The sequence below is a fragment of the Mastigoproctus giganteus genome, chromosome 3, assembly GCF_048544385.1.
Source record: "Mastigoproctus giganteus isolate SK-2022 chromosome 3, ASM4854438v1, whole genome shotgun sequence".
Lineage (NCBI taxonomy): Eukaryota > Metazoa > Arthropoda > Arachnida > Uropygi > Thelyphonidae > Mastigoproctus > Mastigoproctus giganteus.
In genome coordinates, this window is record NC_143577.1 from 3487574 (window position 1) to 3501163 (window position 13590).

The window sequence follows — 13590 nt, forward strand, 5'->3', positions numbered from 1 at the left end:
TGGGAGGGGCTTAGAGGGGAACAGGTATCCTGTGTGTTATCAGACACTCAGTCTAAAACACTGATGGACCCAATATCTCTCTATTACAGAAGATTTAGAAGTCCGGTTGGCCTGCCTCCCTAAAATCCACTCGTGCACACCTTCTCGATGGTAAGCCCTGTTACGTCACTTAGGTGGCAACAAACGTGTAGAGTGGTTCTCTTCAAGACGCTTGGTCAGTGTGAAGAGGAAAAGACCAAACCCTACAGCATATGACAGCATGACAAAACAAATGGCCCTCAGTCCCCAGCGACTTTCACTCTCCCTCTTACGGCAGCGAGAGAATCAGAGTGGAAGCAGAGGGTGCTAAGAATCTCTGGCTATGACCAGGCTGCCATGCACGGAAACTGAACTTAGCCTGTTACAACATAAGATCACTCATCAGTGAAGACAGGATATTAGAGCTGGAAAAGGAATTAGAAAATGTGAATTGTAAAGTAACTGTCATCGGTTTGGCTGAAACAAGAAGAAGAAATGAATCACTTATAAGTTTATCAATTGGAAATCTGCTGTACACCAATGGAAACAGTGAAAGGAGTGAAGGTGGAGTTGGGTTTCTGGTTCACAAAGATTTAAAAAACAACATTTTGGAATTCAAAAGTACATCACCAAGGGTGTCAAGACTAACACTCAAGATTTCTAAGAGGTACAAACTAAAGGTTATAATGATTTATGCACCAACATCAAGCCTTGATGATGAAGAGGTTGAAGAAATGTACACAGAAATTTGAGTCTTCTGGATGAGCAGAAAACCCACTACACTGTTATTATGGGGGACTTCAATGCTAAGGTTGGAAAAAGACAAAACAGCGCAGAAAGAGAAACTATAGGAAATTTTGGAATTGATGAAAGAGGCGAAAGACTTGTGGAATTTGCAGAATCTCAGTAATGAACCCTATTTTTTTTTCAAGAAAAGGGTGAACAGAAAGTGGACATGGAAGGGTCCAAATGGATTAACAACTGATGAAATTGACTTCATCCTCACTAACAGAAGATATATTGTGAATGATGTTACCGTCCTGAATAAGGTAAATGTTGGAAGTGATCACAGAATGGTAAGATGTACACTTGATATAGATGTAGGAAAGGAAAGGAAAAAACTGACTCGAGTAAATAATACAAAGGTCTTTGAGATAACAGAAGAGGAGAAAAAGCAGTATATACTGGAACTTAAGAACAAGTATGAGCTTCTGCAGACTGCTGAGGACCAAGATATCGACGAGGAATATTACAACTTTTTGAAAGTGATAAAGCCCAAGAAACCTATAGGGAAAAAGAAATCCAAACAAGAAAAAATTAGCCAAGAAACACTTGTCATGATGAACCGAAGACGACAAATGAAAAGCAAGAAAAACGCTGACAGGGATAAAATTGAGTATACTGAGTTATGCAAAGCCATTAGAAAGAGACTCAGAGAGGACATAAGAAGATTGAACACAAGAAAAGTAGAACAAGCATTAAGGGAAAACAAAGGATTTAAATCAGCAGCCATGACCAGTAATACAGAAAGACAAATGATATTGAAACTGAAGAATTGCAATGGTGTACTTATAAACAGCAGAGAAGGCATAATTCAAATAGCAGAAAAGAATTATACAAGGAGCGAGGGAGTGATGCCAGCAGTGGGGAAGATGGATTGCAAATTAGCAACACATATATAACATACCCAATATTCTTCCTGATTAGGTAGAACGTGCATTGAAGAAAATGAAGAATCAGAAAGCCCTGGGGAAAGGTGAAGTTACTGTAGAGTTGTTAAAACTGGGAGGAAGCAACATAACACAAACTGGCAAGGCTCTTCACAAAGTGCATTAGAAAAGGTGTGATGCCTAAGCAGTGGAATAATGCAATCATAGTTTTGCTGCATAAGAAAGGAGATAAATTGGAAATTATAGACCAATTAGCTTGTTATCTACAAGTTCACAAGGGTCATTACTAACAGATTAGAAAGAATACTTGATGAGAATCAACTGAAAGAGCAAGCTGGCTTTAGGACAGGATTCTCAACTTTGGGTCACCTTCACATAATATCACAGCTAATGGAGAAAGCAGATGCATATAAAACACCATTATGCCTGGAATTTGCGCATTATGAAAAGGAATTTGACTCTATACTGCATAAGGCAATGTTTTGGGCACTGGAAAGACAAGACATAGATACCCTGCATATTATGATTTTGAAGAAAATATGAGAATGCTACCTCTTTATTAGACTAGACAAAGACAGTAGAAATTTTAAAATCGAGAAAGGAGTTCGACAAGGAGACACAATATCTCCGAAGCTGTTTACTGCTGTCCTTGAGGAAGCTTTCAGAAGATTAGACTTGTTACAGAAAGTGACCAGTCTAACTTCTGTTCAGAGAGTACCTAAACCATTTACGATTTGCAGATGACATTGTGGTCATAAGCCACGATCTTAAAGAATTAGAGGAAAATCTTAATCAGTTATGCACAGTTAGTAAGGATTTTGGACTAAAGATGAATACGGCTAAAACAAAAGTAATGATGAACAATTATGCCACAGGAAGGGAAATAATGATTGAAGGAGCAGTAATTGAAAAGGTGGAGTCATATACTTATCTGGGACAAGTTATTAGCTGTAATAATGATAAATGGCTGGAAGTCAAGAGAAGAATAAATTTTGGATGGATAGCATTCAGGAAATATAGTCACATACTGAAGAGCAATATCCCAGCTTGTCCGAAACATAAAATAATGAACCAATGTATACTCCCCACCATGACTTATGGAAGTGAAACTTGGGCACTCACCAAAAGAATGGAAGAGAAGCTGAGAACTACACAGCGAAGAATGGAATGAATTATATTGGGAATCAGACTGTTAGATAAGAAGGGAAATGCATGGATTAGGCAGTGAACTCAAGTAAAGGACATTCTTATCAAAACTAAAGAACTAAAATGGTCTTGGGCAGGACACATAGCTCGAAGACATGACAGATGGACTAAGAAAATAAAAGAATGGTACCCAAGAGGATCTAGAAGAAAACCTGGAAGGCAACTACGGAGATGGAGAGATGAAATTCATGAGTTTGTGGGTAGTAAATGGATGACCAGTGCTCAAAACAGAAGGAACTGGAAAGTTGCTGGTGAGGCCTTCATCCTGCAGTGGTTTGAAAATGGCTGATGATGGAGTTTCCTTCCCATTTGCTCCGTTCAATTAGAGGCAAATTAAAATACCCCATAATAAGACATTCACACTTACTTGCCCATTCCATTTGCATTAGAGACTCATCATAATTTTCACAATCACCTGGGCTGTAGATTACTCCCACTTATTATACCTTTGCTTTCAACAGTCTCACACACCATACAGATTCTATACCAGCATGCAAAATGTCTGAATCTGGGAAAGCTTTCATCGTGCTCAGGCTGCTTCTTTTGATAAGAAGCACGACCCCACCACCACCCTTTCTATCTTCCCTATCCTTCCTAGATACAGTTATACCTACTGTACTGAAACTCATCATCCCCTATCACTGGGTGGCACCACGTTTTTGTTAGCCGTATTATGTCCAATTTCTTACTTGTCCTAACCAGCAGTTTGAATTCACTCATTTTATTGATGACATTTCTGACATTACTGTATAAATAATTAAGACTTAGTATTCTTGTATAGTTATCTACCCTGACACACCCTTAAAGTTATTTAAGCTTGCTTCCCTGCTATTAGGTGCCCACTCATTTGAAACATTTCTGCCCTCAGAACATCTTGCTACTATGTTCTGTGGTGTTCTCTGTGCTCATACAAGGTATGAGAACATTTAATCAAGAAGTCTGAAATAGCTGCAAATACCCTTTCCTGCAGTGGGACATCTCTCCAACACAGTAGTTCTAACAACATTCATTGTACTTCAGAAGGATCTTCAAGGAAGCCTATTTAATAAAATGTTTCAGAAATTCAACAAGAAGCAAGGAGTTAACTTCCATAATGCTTATTACAACCTATTCCATATGATATCCTGAAGAAGTTCTCAGCATAAAGAAACCACACCTGTTAATAAGGAAAAGTAAATTCGGGGATTCCCAATTAAAATTAACTTAAGGTCTTAAAAAATAAATTTTAAATTTAATAAGCAATTAATCAACAAATTAAATAATTCTTAATCTAATAATCATAATTTGCAACTGTATGGCAATTTTATAGGAACATTAATTTAATTTTAATTTAATACTAATACAACACAATTATTAAATACCTCATATGTCAATCTAATAATCTGTAACAGATTAAAAAGTTTAATATATTCATATTACTTCCCCCCTCCCAACCTCTGCACCATTCTAATCTACCTCTGTAATTACCATTCTAATCTACCCCTGTATCCAAAATTCACAATGTTTTTGAGTATGGGTATATTGGAACAAACTTCCAGTGGCTACACCAAGTCAGCTCCTTTCACCTCAGCTCAGTCTTCCTCAACTGAACTAAGAGACTACTCCCAGTTCATGTTTTAGCTAAGCTGTTCCAACTAATTTAGAAAGCAACTTTAGGGATTTTTCATAAACTATCTTTTTCTTAATTAATTGAGTAAAATTATAAGAAGTGTAACAATTAAAACATACAATTGTATGTATAAATTTAGGAGTATAGTATAATTACTTTGAAAATAATCATATCGTTATCAAATTGAACACTTGTAATACCACTCCTCAAACAGTGTTCTCACCTCCCATAGACCTGAAGATGGCTACTGAAACATAGCCGTAAATAGTTTGTGGTTGGATGGTTGTTAGCATAAATAGTTTAAGTATTGAGGTTGTTCAATTCCATTAAATTATATAATTTCAATACCAAGTTACTTGATCTACCTTGTGATTATAATAGTGTAGTGTCTATAAATTCATTAACATCAAATCTATTAAATGGTGTGTTGTAAAAGAAGTTATAGGTAAATTATAAAATCTGGTATAGTTGCTATGCACAATATAAATAGAAATTTATTTATTCACCCTGCAGCAAATTGGAACTTTTTTTTTAAATTTTTATTCAAGCTTTTCTTTATAATTAATGTACACTGACCTCTATTTTTAGGCCAACTCTTAGGCTGAAAGCTTTAGACAGGCAAGCACACAAACAAGTACGAACTCATACAAGAAAGATTCATGAATTGAAGCTTGCATTTAGTGAGTTTTACCTAAGTCTCATCCTCTTGCAAAATTATCAGAATCTCAATTTTACTGGTTTTCGTAAGATCCTAAAGAAGCATGACAAGGTAAATAAATGCTCTTTTTTTTTAAGTAGTAAATATCAAGGTTTTTTTTTTTTAATCAGACTGAAATATATTAAATGATTATTTTCTCTTAAATGGCTCTTAACATGTTTGCTATCACTTATATTTGTGGGGTACATTCAGTGTGCCATACCTGCCTAAAAATAACGGTTGAAAAAGCAAAAGACTGAATTCACAGCTAAAAGTGAATACTTTGTTTTATCTGAAATCAGAACAAATCTCAAATTTTATCAAAAATTTCATTCCCATATATATAAACTAACCTCAAGCAAGGAACAAAAAAAACTGTTTTTTTCTATAAACGAAAACAGAGTTGCTGCCAATACTTCAGCATGCCAATATCAAGTAGTTAATTTCATGTGCCTGTAGTTTTACAATACTTATTTATAAAAGTATCTTCCAAAGTATCTTAAAACTGACAATCTTCAGTTTTAAGATACTTTGGAATGTTCAATATAAATCCTTTACTGTATCTAGTAGTTCCACATATCCTTTTTATACATATCTGACAGTATAGCCGATTCATCACTTGATTTAGAAGACATTTTGAACAAAATCTCACATTGAGAGAGAGAGAGAGAGAGAGAGAGAGAGAGAGAGAGAGAGAGAGAGAGAGAGACAAGAAAAATCCTTCAAGGCATCTTTAATTGAAGCTATAGTCTGCCATTCTTAGTCAAAAAGGATAGGTCTTATGGTTTTCAACCCACATTTAAGGAATTGGTGGTGGATATTTGAGACACAGCTGTTTGTGAGGAGCAGGATTTCTCAAATAAAATAAATTTTCTGTTTATACTCTGGGACAACCACGTAAGGTCACAGGGGTTCACAAGCTAGAAGACAAGAATATTCTGTATAGTTACTAGTGATGTATCTTGAACCACAGTCACTCAAAGTGGAGGTCTTCTTATGGTGGAATTAGTGTACTATCATCCACAAAACTAGTGACTGGATTTCCAATCATGAAGATAACTGAAAACTCTTGGATTTGCAATGGAGATTCAGTGTCTTTACCCCTTCATCTGGTTAAGTTTTTCCCAGTCTTTTCACAAAAAAAAAAAGAGAGAAACTATGGCATCACTGTTAAACTTGGAATGCTTAATTCAAATTTTTGCTTATTTTTGTTAATGTATTGGATAACATTGTCTAGCTAACAAATTATTTCATGTGCTAGTCTACATTGCATAAAATATGTGAAACAGTGTATTTGTTGTACTGTCTCCTTTTCTTTTTTTGTTCTACCCTCTGTGGGTTTTGACCTGCTCAATGATGTTGTTCCAGACTTTTCTATATCCTACTCTTTCTATCCATAGTTTACTTTTATCACTCAAATCCTTTAGCCTATTGTCCTGCAACTCAGTCTTGTCATTCTCTGGAGCTATTAATCTTGGGTTTCCAGAAAGTTTTATATTTTTGGTAACTTTTATTATTCATTCTTTTTGTGAGAAATCAATTCTGTTGTTTGAGTTAGCATTAGTAAAGGCATATGATGCTAAAAAAAAAACCTTTCCCATTTCACCCATCCATTCACTCCAAAAGTTTGTCTAGTTCAGCCCTGAATTTATTTAAACTGTCAACTACCACAATGACAGATGGAAGCTTGTTTTAGCAACCAAACCACCCACTGGCTAAAGGCAAATTTCCATACATCTTTCCACAACTGTCTTTCCTGAATTTGAATTTATACCCCCTCAGGTAAAGAATCTGAGCAAGAGGAAGAATCCCATCAGCATTGAGCTTGCTAAACCATTCAGGCCTTATAGACCTCAATCAGATCACCTTGCAGGTGCCTAACTTAAGCCTATCTTGGTAACAGCAACCCTTTGTTCCATGCACTAATCTTGTTGCCCTTCTCTATACTCAATTCCAGCAGCTCTATATTCTTCCAAAAATGAGGCCTCCAGACCTGTATGCAGTATTCAAAGTGTGGCCTGACCATTGCCTTATACAAGGGGATAATCACCTCCTTATCCTTGCTAGCAAAATCCTATATATCATTGGCTGGCTGTTTAGCTTATTCGAGGCAAAGTTAGGAAGGTAATTAGGATAGAAATACGCACCCCTGCCCTCGTATTACGCTAAGAGCATGGAAGAATTTTAGTTTTAGGAAAGTAAAGATTTATATTCTTCAGTCATATACTTTTTATTTTCCTACAACTAAAATTCTTCCATACTCTGAGCTCTTAGTGTAATAAGAGGACTCCTGTCCTCTTATTACACTAATAGCTCAGAGTATGGAAGATAGGTTCAGTATTTTAGGTTCAACAAGTTCCAACAGTTTTTTTTTTTTTTTTTTTTTTTTTAGTACTTGATAAAGTCAAGTACTTGATTTGTATAAAGTTTAATAATTTACAGTTATATGGCAAAAATACTTAAATTTTTATATGTTAAAATAAGTAATGCAATACTTGTGTAATATTATGGTCAGTGTTTTTTTTTTTTTTTCCCCCTCTAAATGAGAAATTATTCCCTTCCAATCAACTGCAACTGGGTTTTTTTTTTTCTTTTTTGCAAATCCACACTAAAAATATTAGTTTGTATATTCTCTTCCATAATAGATTTCCTCCATTTTTGATCAAATTAAGATAATATTATCACGCCAGGTGTTGCTGTTCTCTTTAATTATTTTTAATCATTGTTTTAATTATGATTAAATTAAATGATTTAATTTAATCATTTCTTCTAGTGTCTATGGTGGGAAACCTATGGTTTTTGCTTCCGTTACTATAACCTCTTCTTCCAAAAGAAGAGGTAGACAGATCCCACCATTACCTAAAACGTACCTGGTTGGAATCGTTAAATATAAAATCTTCGGATAAATCCTTGAACAGGAACAGTGGTTGCCAAGTCAACCCGATCACAGAGTCAGTAGTTCTATCATTGGACAAGCGCTGGCCACGTCATCATGCGTCACAGCCACAGACGTCAACAAACAATTAAACCTCGCGTCTCACGCACCTGGCAGTGCACATCTTCATTCCAACTGCCATTCATGTATTTTTAATTCTGATGAAGGCTACCATATAGCCGAAAGCTCATATATTTCTTCCTTTATTTGTACGCTCTGTGTATACTGTAATAAATTCTTAATGAATCCAGAGCGCGTAGGCCTGTTTCGTTACCTCTTCTTCCAGTGATATCTGATATTTTATATCAGCATTAGTCTTCAAAACAAACCTTCAATCTATTAAGAATCCCCCCCCCCTTCACATAATTTTCCATATGCAACTTTACATATATATGGTTTTGTATTAAACTCGTCATTTATCTACTTCATTTCTTTTGCAGAAATTTCTTTATTTACATTATAAATTTATTTCTCTCATTTTCCTTTTATGTAATTTTTTCTTAGTCATACATGAATTATCCCAAAAATACTGCACATGTGCTCCCCACTCCATATGCCTGTGCAATTGACATTTATTGAGATAATAATTTAAAGTTTAACTTCAACATTAGTGTGCTTGATCAGAGCTGCACTGAATGTTTCTGTAGAGGCATTTTAAAAATGAATATTGATTTTGGTCAGATTAAAGTTTCAGATCAAAGATATTTATCAAAATTGAAACTTTACATTGTTGACTGCTGGCACAAATTTATTAATTGTTGCAGGAAGTGTGTGGTGAGTCAACAGTAGATTGTAGCACAATTTCATGTTGGTCTTAAAGGTTTTGTTAAAACCAGATCAGTGTTGAACAAACTGCTTGGGTAGACAGAACATTTTGGAGGAAGACAGGTGTGAAGAAATAGTCAATAAATCTGGAATACTGAAATCATCTGTTTACCAAATTTTTAACAGGTGTCACAAAAATGACAGGTCACTGCTTGACGAGTCCCACATGAGCAGCAAGCACAGCATAAAGAAATTGCAATGCATTTACTTGCACATTACTGACAAGAAAGTGAAAAGTTTTTAAAATGCATTGTTTCCATTGAGACATGGATGCGCACCAGCTTTGAACCTGAATTAGCATTAGTAGAGGCATATGATGCAAGAAAGCAAGCTTATTCAGCATCAGCCAAAAAAAAAAAAAAAAAAAAAACACACCACTCCCATTTCACCCCTCCGTTCGTTCGAAATACCTGTCCAGTTGAGCTTTAAATTTGTTTAGGCTATCAACTTCAACAACAAGTGATGGAAGTCGGTTCCACCAACCAACCACCCGCTGGCCAAAGGCAAATTTCCGCACATCCATCCGACATCCGTCCTTCCTCAATTTGAACTTATGCCCTCTGAGGTGATTATTCTGAGCAAGATGAAGAATCCCATTGGCATTGAGCACGCTCAAACCATTCAAAGCCTTATACACCTATCAGATCACCTCGCCGGTGCCTAGTCTCCAGACTCTGTAATTTGCAAAACTTAAGCCCTTTCTTCGTAAGAGCAACCCTTTGTTCCATTCACTAATCTTGTTGCCCTTCTCTGTACCCGTTCCAGCAGCTCTACATCCTTCTTGAAATGAGGCCTCCAGATCTGTATACAGTACCCAAGATGTGGCCCAACCACTGCCTTATACAAGGGAATAATCACCTCCTTATCCCTGCTAGAAAAATTCCTGTATATCATTGACAAGACACCATGAGCTACTCTTGCAGCTCGTCTGCACTGCTCAGAGAACTTCATATCTGCCTGCACAATTACCCCAGGTCCTTTTCACTCTCCACCACTGTCAGTGTAGTACCGCAGAGTTGATACGTTGCTCTGGGGTTACTGTTTCCCATATGTAGTACTTTACATTTGTCAATGTTAAACTTCATTTGCCACCTCTCAGCCCATCTGTTCAACCTTTCCAGATCCTGTTGCAGCAGCATAGCATCAGTAGTGTCCTTAACAACCCTGCCAACCTTTGTATCATCTGCAAACTTGGACATTAAACTTGATATCCCATCATCAATATCATTCATAAACACCGAAAACAACAATGGACCCAACACTGAACAATGAGGAACTCCACTAATAACATTAGTCCACGTTGAGCAGTGTCCATTGATTACCACTCTGTCTTCTGCCACTCAACCATCCCCTTATCCATAGCAGCAATTTGCCTCCAATGCCACACTGCTCCAATTTGTGCAGCAGTCTTCCATGTGCAACAGTATCAAAAGCCTTTCTAAGATCCAAATATATAATATCAAAGTTATTCCCTGCATCCAGTTCTTTTGTGACTACATCATAGTATCCAATCAAATTGGTCAGGCAAGACCTGCCCTTAACAAAACCATGCTGCGTCTGAGCTATAACTGAATTCTTGTCTAGATGATCCTGCAGTGGAATTGGAATCAGTCAGCTCAATAGAGGCATCTATCTTTGCCAAGCACCTCTTAATGTTGCCAGCAACAATCAAATAGGAAACAAATGTTATCATTGCCTATGATTGAGGGCATTATTGCCACTGATTGTGCCACTTGGAAGTTCAGTAATTGGAGACTACTGTGCAATGTTTCTTCATAAATTACATCCGATAATCATCAGAAGCACTTCTGATGATTATCGGATGTAATCATTATCGGATGTAGTACAAGCTGGCGTGCTTGTACTCCATAACAGTGCAAGGCCGTTTTATCACAGTATTTTTCAGATTATGATCTGTTCTTCAAGCTCAAGAAATTGTTGTCTGGACAAAGATTCTGTCTTTAGATTTGTTGGGGTGCAGCTGTGACCTGACACATCAGACAGCTTAACTTCAGCAAAGAGTTAAATGGCATTCAAAAATTATCCGAATATTGGGAAGTAGTTATAAGGTGTGAAGGAGTTTTAATGTAAATTACATTATAAAATAAATTCATTTTATTCATAAATTCAAAAAAGCAGTTAATTTAAAATTCTGTTTTTAATTATTTTGGAATAACAATTATAGATAACCTATTTACATTTTATCTCTTTTTTTTTTTTTTGTTACTTTTGTGCAAAAAAAAAAGATAAAACGATAAACCCCTTCTGACTTAGGGGAGTTTTCTGATAGTCTGGATTGTTCTCTGTAAATATGATTTAATATCTGTCCTTTAATATTTTAGTCTCCCATTACGTATCCTTCAAGTTCGGTTTTTTAATGCCTAAAGTTTTGGTTTAATATTATCTCTATTAGATGGTGATCTTTTCACTGACCTACTTTTAACAGCAGATCAATTTGGTTTACTGTATTTTTGGAAAAAAGTATCTATGTACCTTTATTTTTGTGTTTAAAGAAGATACTTACAAGGGTCATTTTGCATTATTGCATAATTATACAGTATCTCCATTATTGTTCCTTCACATAAGGATGTTACACACAATAGTCTTTACCTATCATTGCATTAAAATCACCAGCTCTGATTACCAGATCTTGTACTTTATCCAAATTGTGTAATTTTTTGCAATTTTTTGTAGAAGTCCTCAACAGCTTCAAAGTCTTCTTTTGGAGCATGTGTATTTAATAATATTCATTACAAAATTTCATTTTATTCTTATTTTACATAGTCCCTCATTGTCTTGAAAACAATACATATTTCATTAGTACCTTGTCTACAATAAAACCAGTTCCATTCACACTTTTCTTGTCATTATAATTGTATATAATATAGGTGTTTAGATACACCATAGACACTCTTAAGAAACTACAAAGTAGTTGTTGTAGGCATCATTTGCTCTTTCTCATATTGTGCTCTGCCTTCACAACGAGTTGCCATGATATTGCACTACTTCGAATAAGTAACGCTTCACTAATAGAGAAGGCTATTGTTACTTATTCTCAGTTGAGTACCACCACCCAGACAGCGCTGTTTCATGGCTATTGGCCAATCATCAGTGAGTGGGCCTTGTGCATTTATTTATTTTAAATATTGACATCTACACCTCTTGGCATCTCTCATATTGTGTGATTAACTTCACAACTGGGTCGTCATGTCTGCAATACCAGGGTACCTGCCCACTCACTGATGATTGGCCAATAGCCATGAAACAGCGCTGTCTGGGTGGTGGTACTCAACTGAGAATAAGTAACAATAGCCTTCTCTATTAGTGAAGCGTTACTTATTCGAAGTAGTGCAATATCATGGCAACTCGTTGTGAAGGCAGAGCACAATATGAGAAAGAGCAAATGATGCCTACAACAACTACTTTGTAGTTTAAGAGTGTCTATGGTGTATCTAAACACCTATATTATATAGATACCAAACTCTTAAAGTATTATGCCTTGTGCATTTATTTATTTTAAATTATAATTGTAGTACACTCTATAATTTCTTCTATTAATCTGTCCTGTTTGCATCCACCTTGTCTTTTGGAGTGCAGCCACAGCAGAGGGCCCTCTTAACTGATCTCTGTTAAAACAATAGGTGACTCAGAGTTACATGCATGGCATGGGTATGAAAGGGTAGTGGTACAAATTTTAATATACACTGAGTGATCACTGAATTATGACCACCCCTTGAAAACAGAATGTGACCCGTTGACCACGTGAGGTACGAGAGTGTGCAGTTAGTCGACCTATGTAACATAGATAAGGTGGCAGTGGTTCAGTAGGTAGTAAAATTCAGAGCATGATGGGTAAAAGGAAGGATTTATCGGACTTTGACAAAGGACAGATTGTGGGTACTCGACGAACTGGTGCCTCGATTTCTCAAACGGCTGAACTGGTGGGGTGTTCGATAGCCGCCATAGTTAGTGTACCAGGACTAGCATCAAAATGGTCAAACATTGACCAGATGGCAAAACTGCAAAGGTCAGCAAAAGGTTGATGTTAGAGGTCTGATGACTCGAACAAGCACAGCACTGTTGAAGAGTTGACTACCCAATACAACATGGGCCAACCCGGAACAATATCTGGCATGACCATGCGTTGCAAGCTTGCATGTATGGACTATACCAGCAGATGACCCCTATGGCAACCTCTCCTAACCAGGGTTCATCGGCATAAAAGGCTCTCCTGGTGCAAAGAGCATGCAAGTTGGACGGAAGGTGTGCTCTGGTCAGATGAGTCATGTTATTTACTCCTCACCGTGGATGGTCGTATACGGATTTGGCATCAACAACATGAGGATCTTGATTCATAATGCATGGTATCAAAAGTGAAGGCTGGTGGAGGCAGTTGTATGGTGTGGGGCATGTTTCACTGGCAGGAACTTGGACCCCCTGGTGCATGTGGAACAATGTATCAGTGGTCTCCACTATTGTCAACTGCTTGCTAACCGTGTACATCCTGCTATGTTACACTTTTTCCCGAATGGCAATGGTACCTTCCAAGATGACAATGTGGCGAGCCATCGGGCACTTGTTGTTCAGGAATGGTTTGAGGAACACAGTTCTGACTTCCAGTGTATCGGTT

At 36.7% G+C, this 13590-nt stretch overlaps 1 protein-coding gene across 1 annotated transcript in view; it reads left to right on the forward strand.

Moving 5' to 3' along the window:
* The window catches only part of LOC150087618 (solute carrier family 53 member 1-like), a 252879-nt gene that overhangs the window by 80827 nt on the left and 158462 nt on the right, over positions 1 to 13590 (forward strand). Inside the window, exon 5 of the mRNA XM_090369888.1 lies at positions 5092 to 5272. Coding sequence (XP_090226014.1) covers positions 5092 to 5272 — 181 coding nt within the window. The remainder of the gene's footprint in view (positions 1 to 5091; positions 5273 to 13590) is intronic.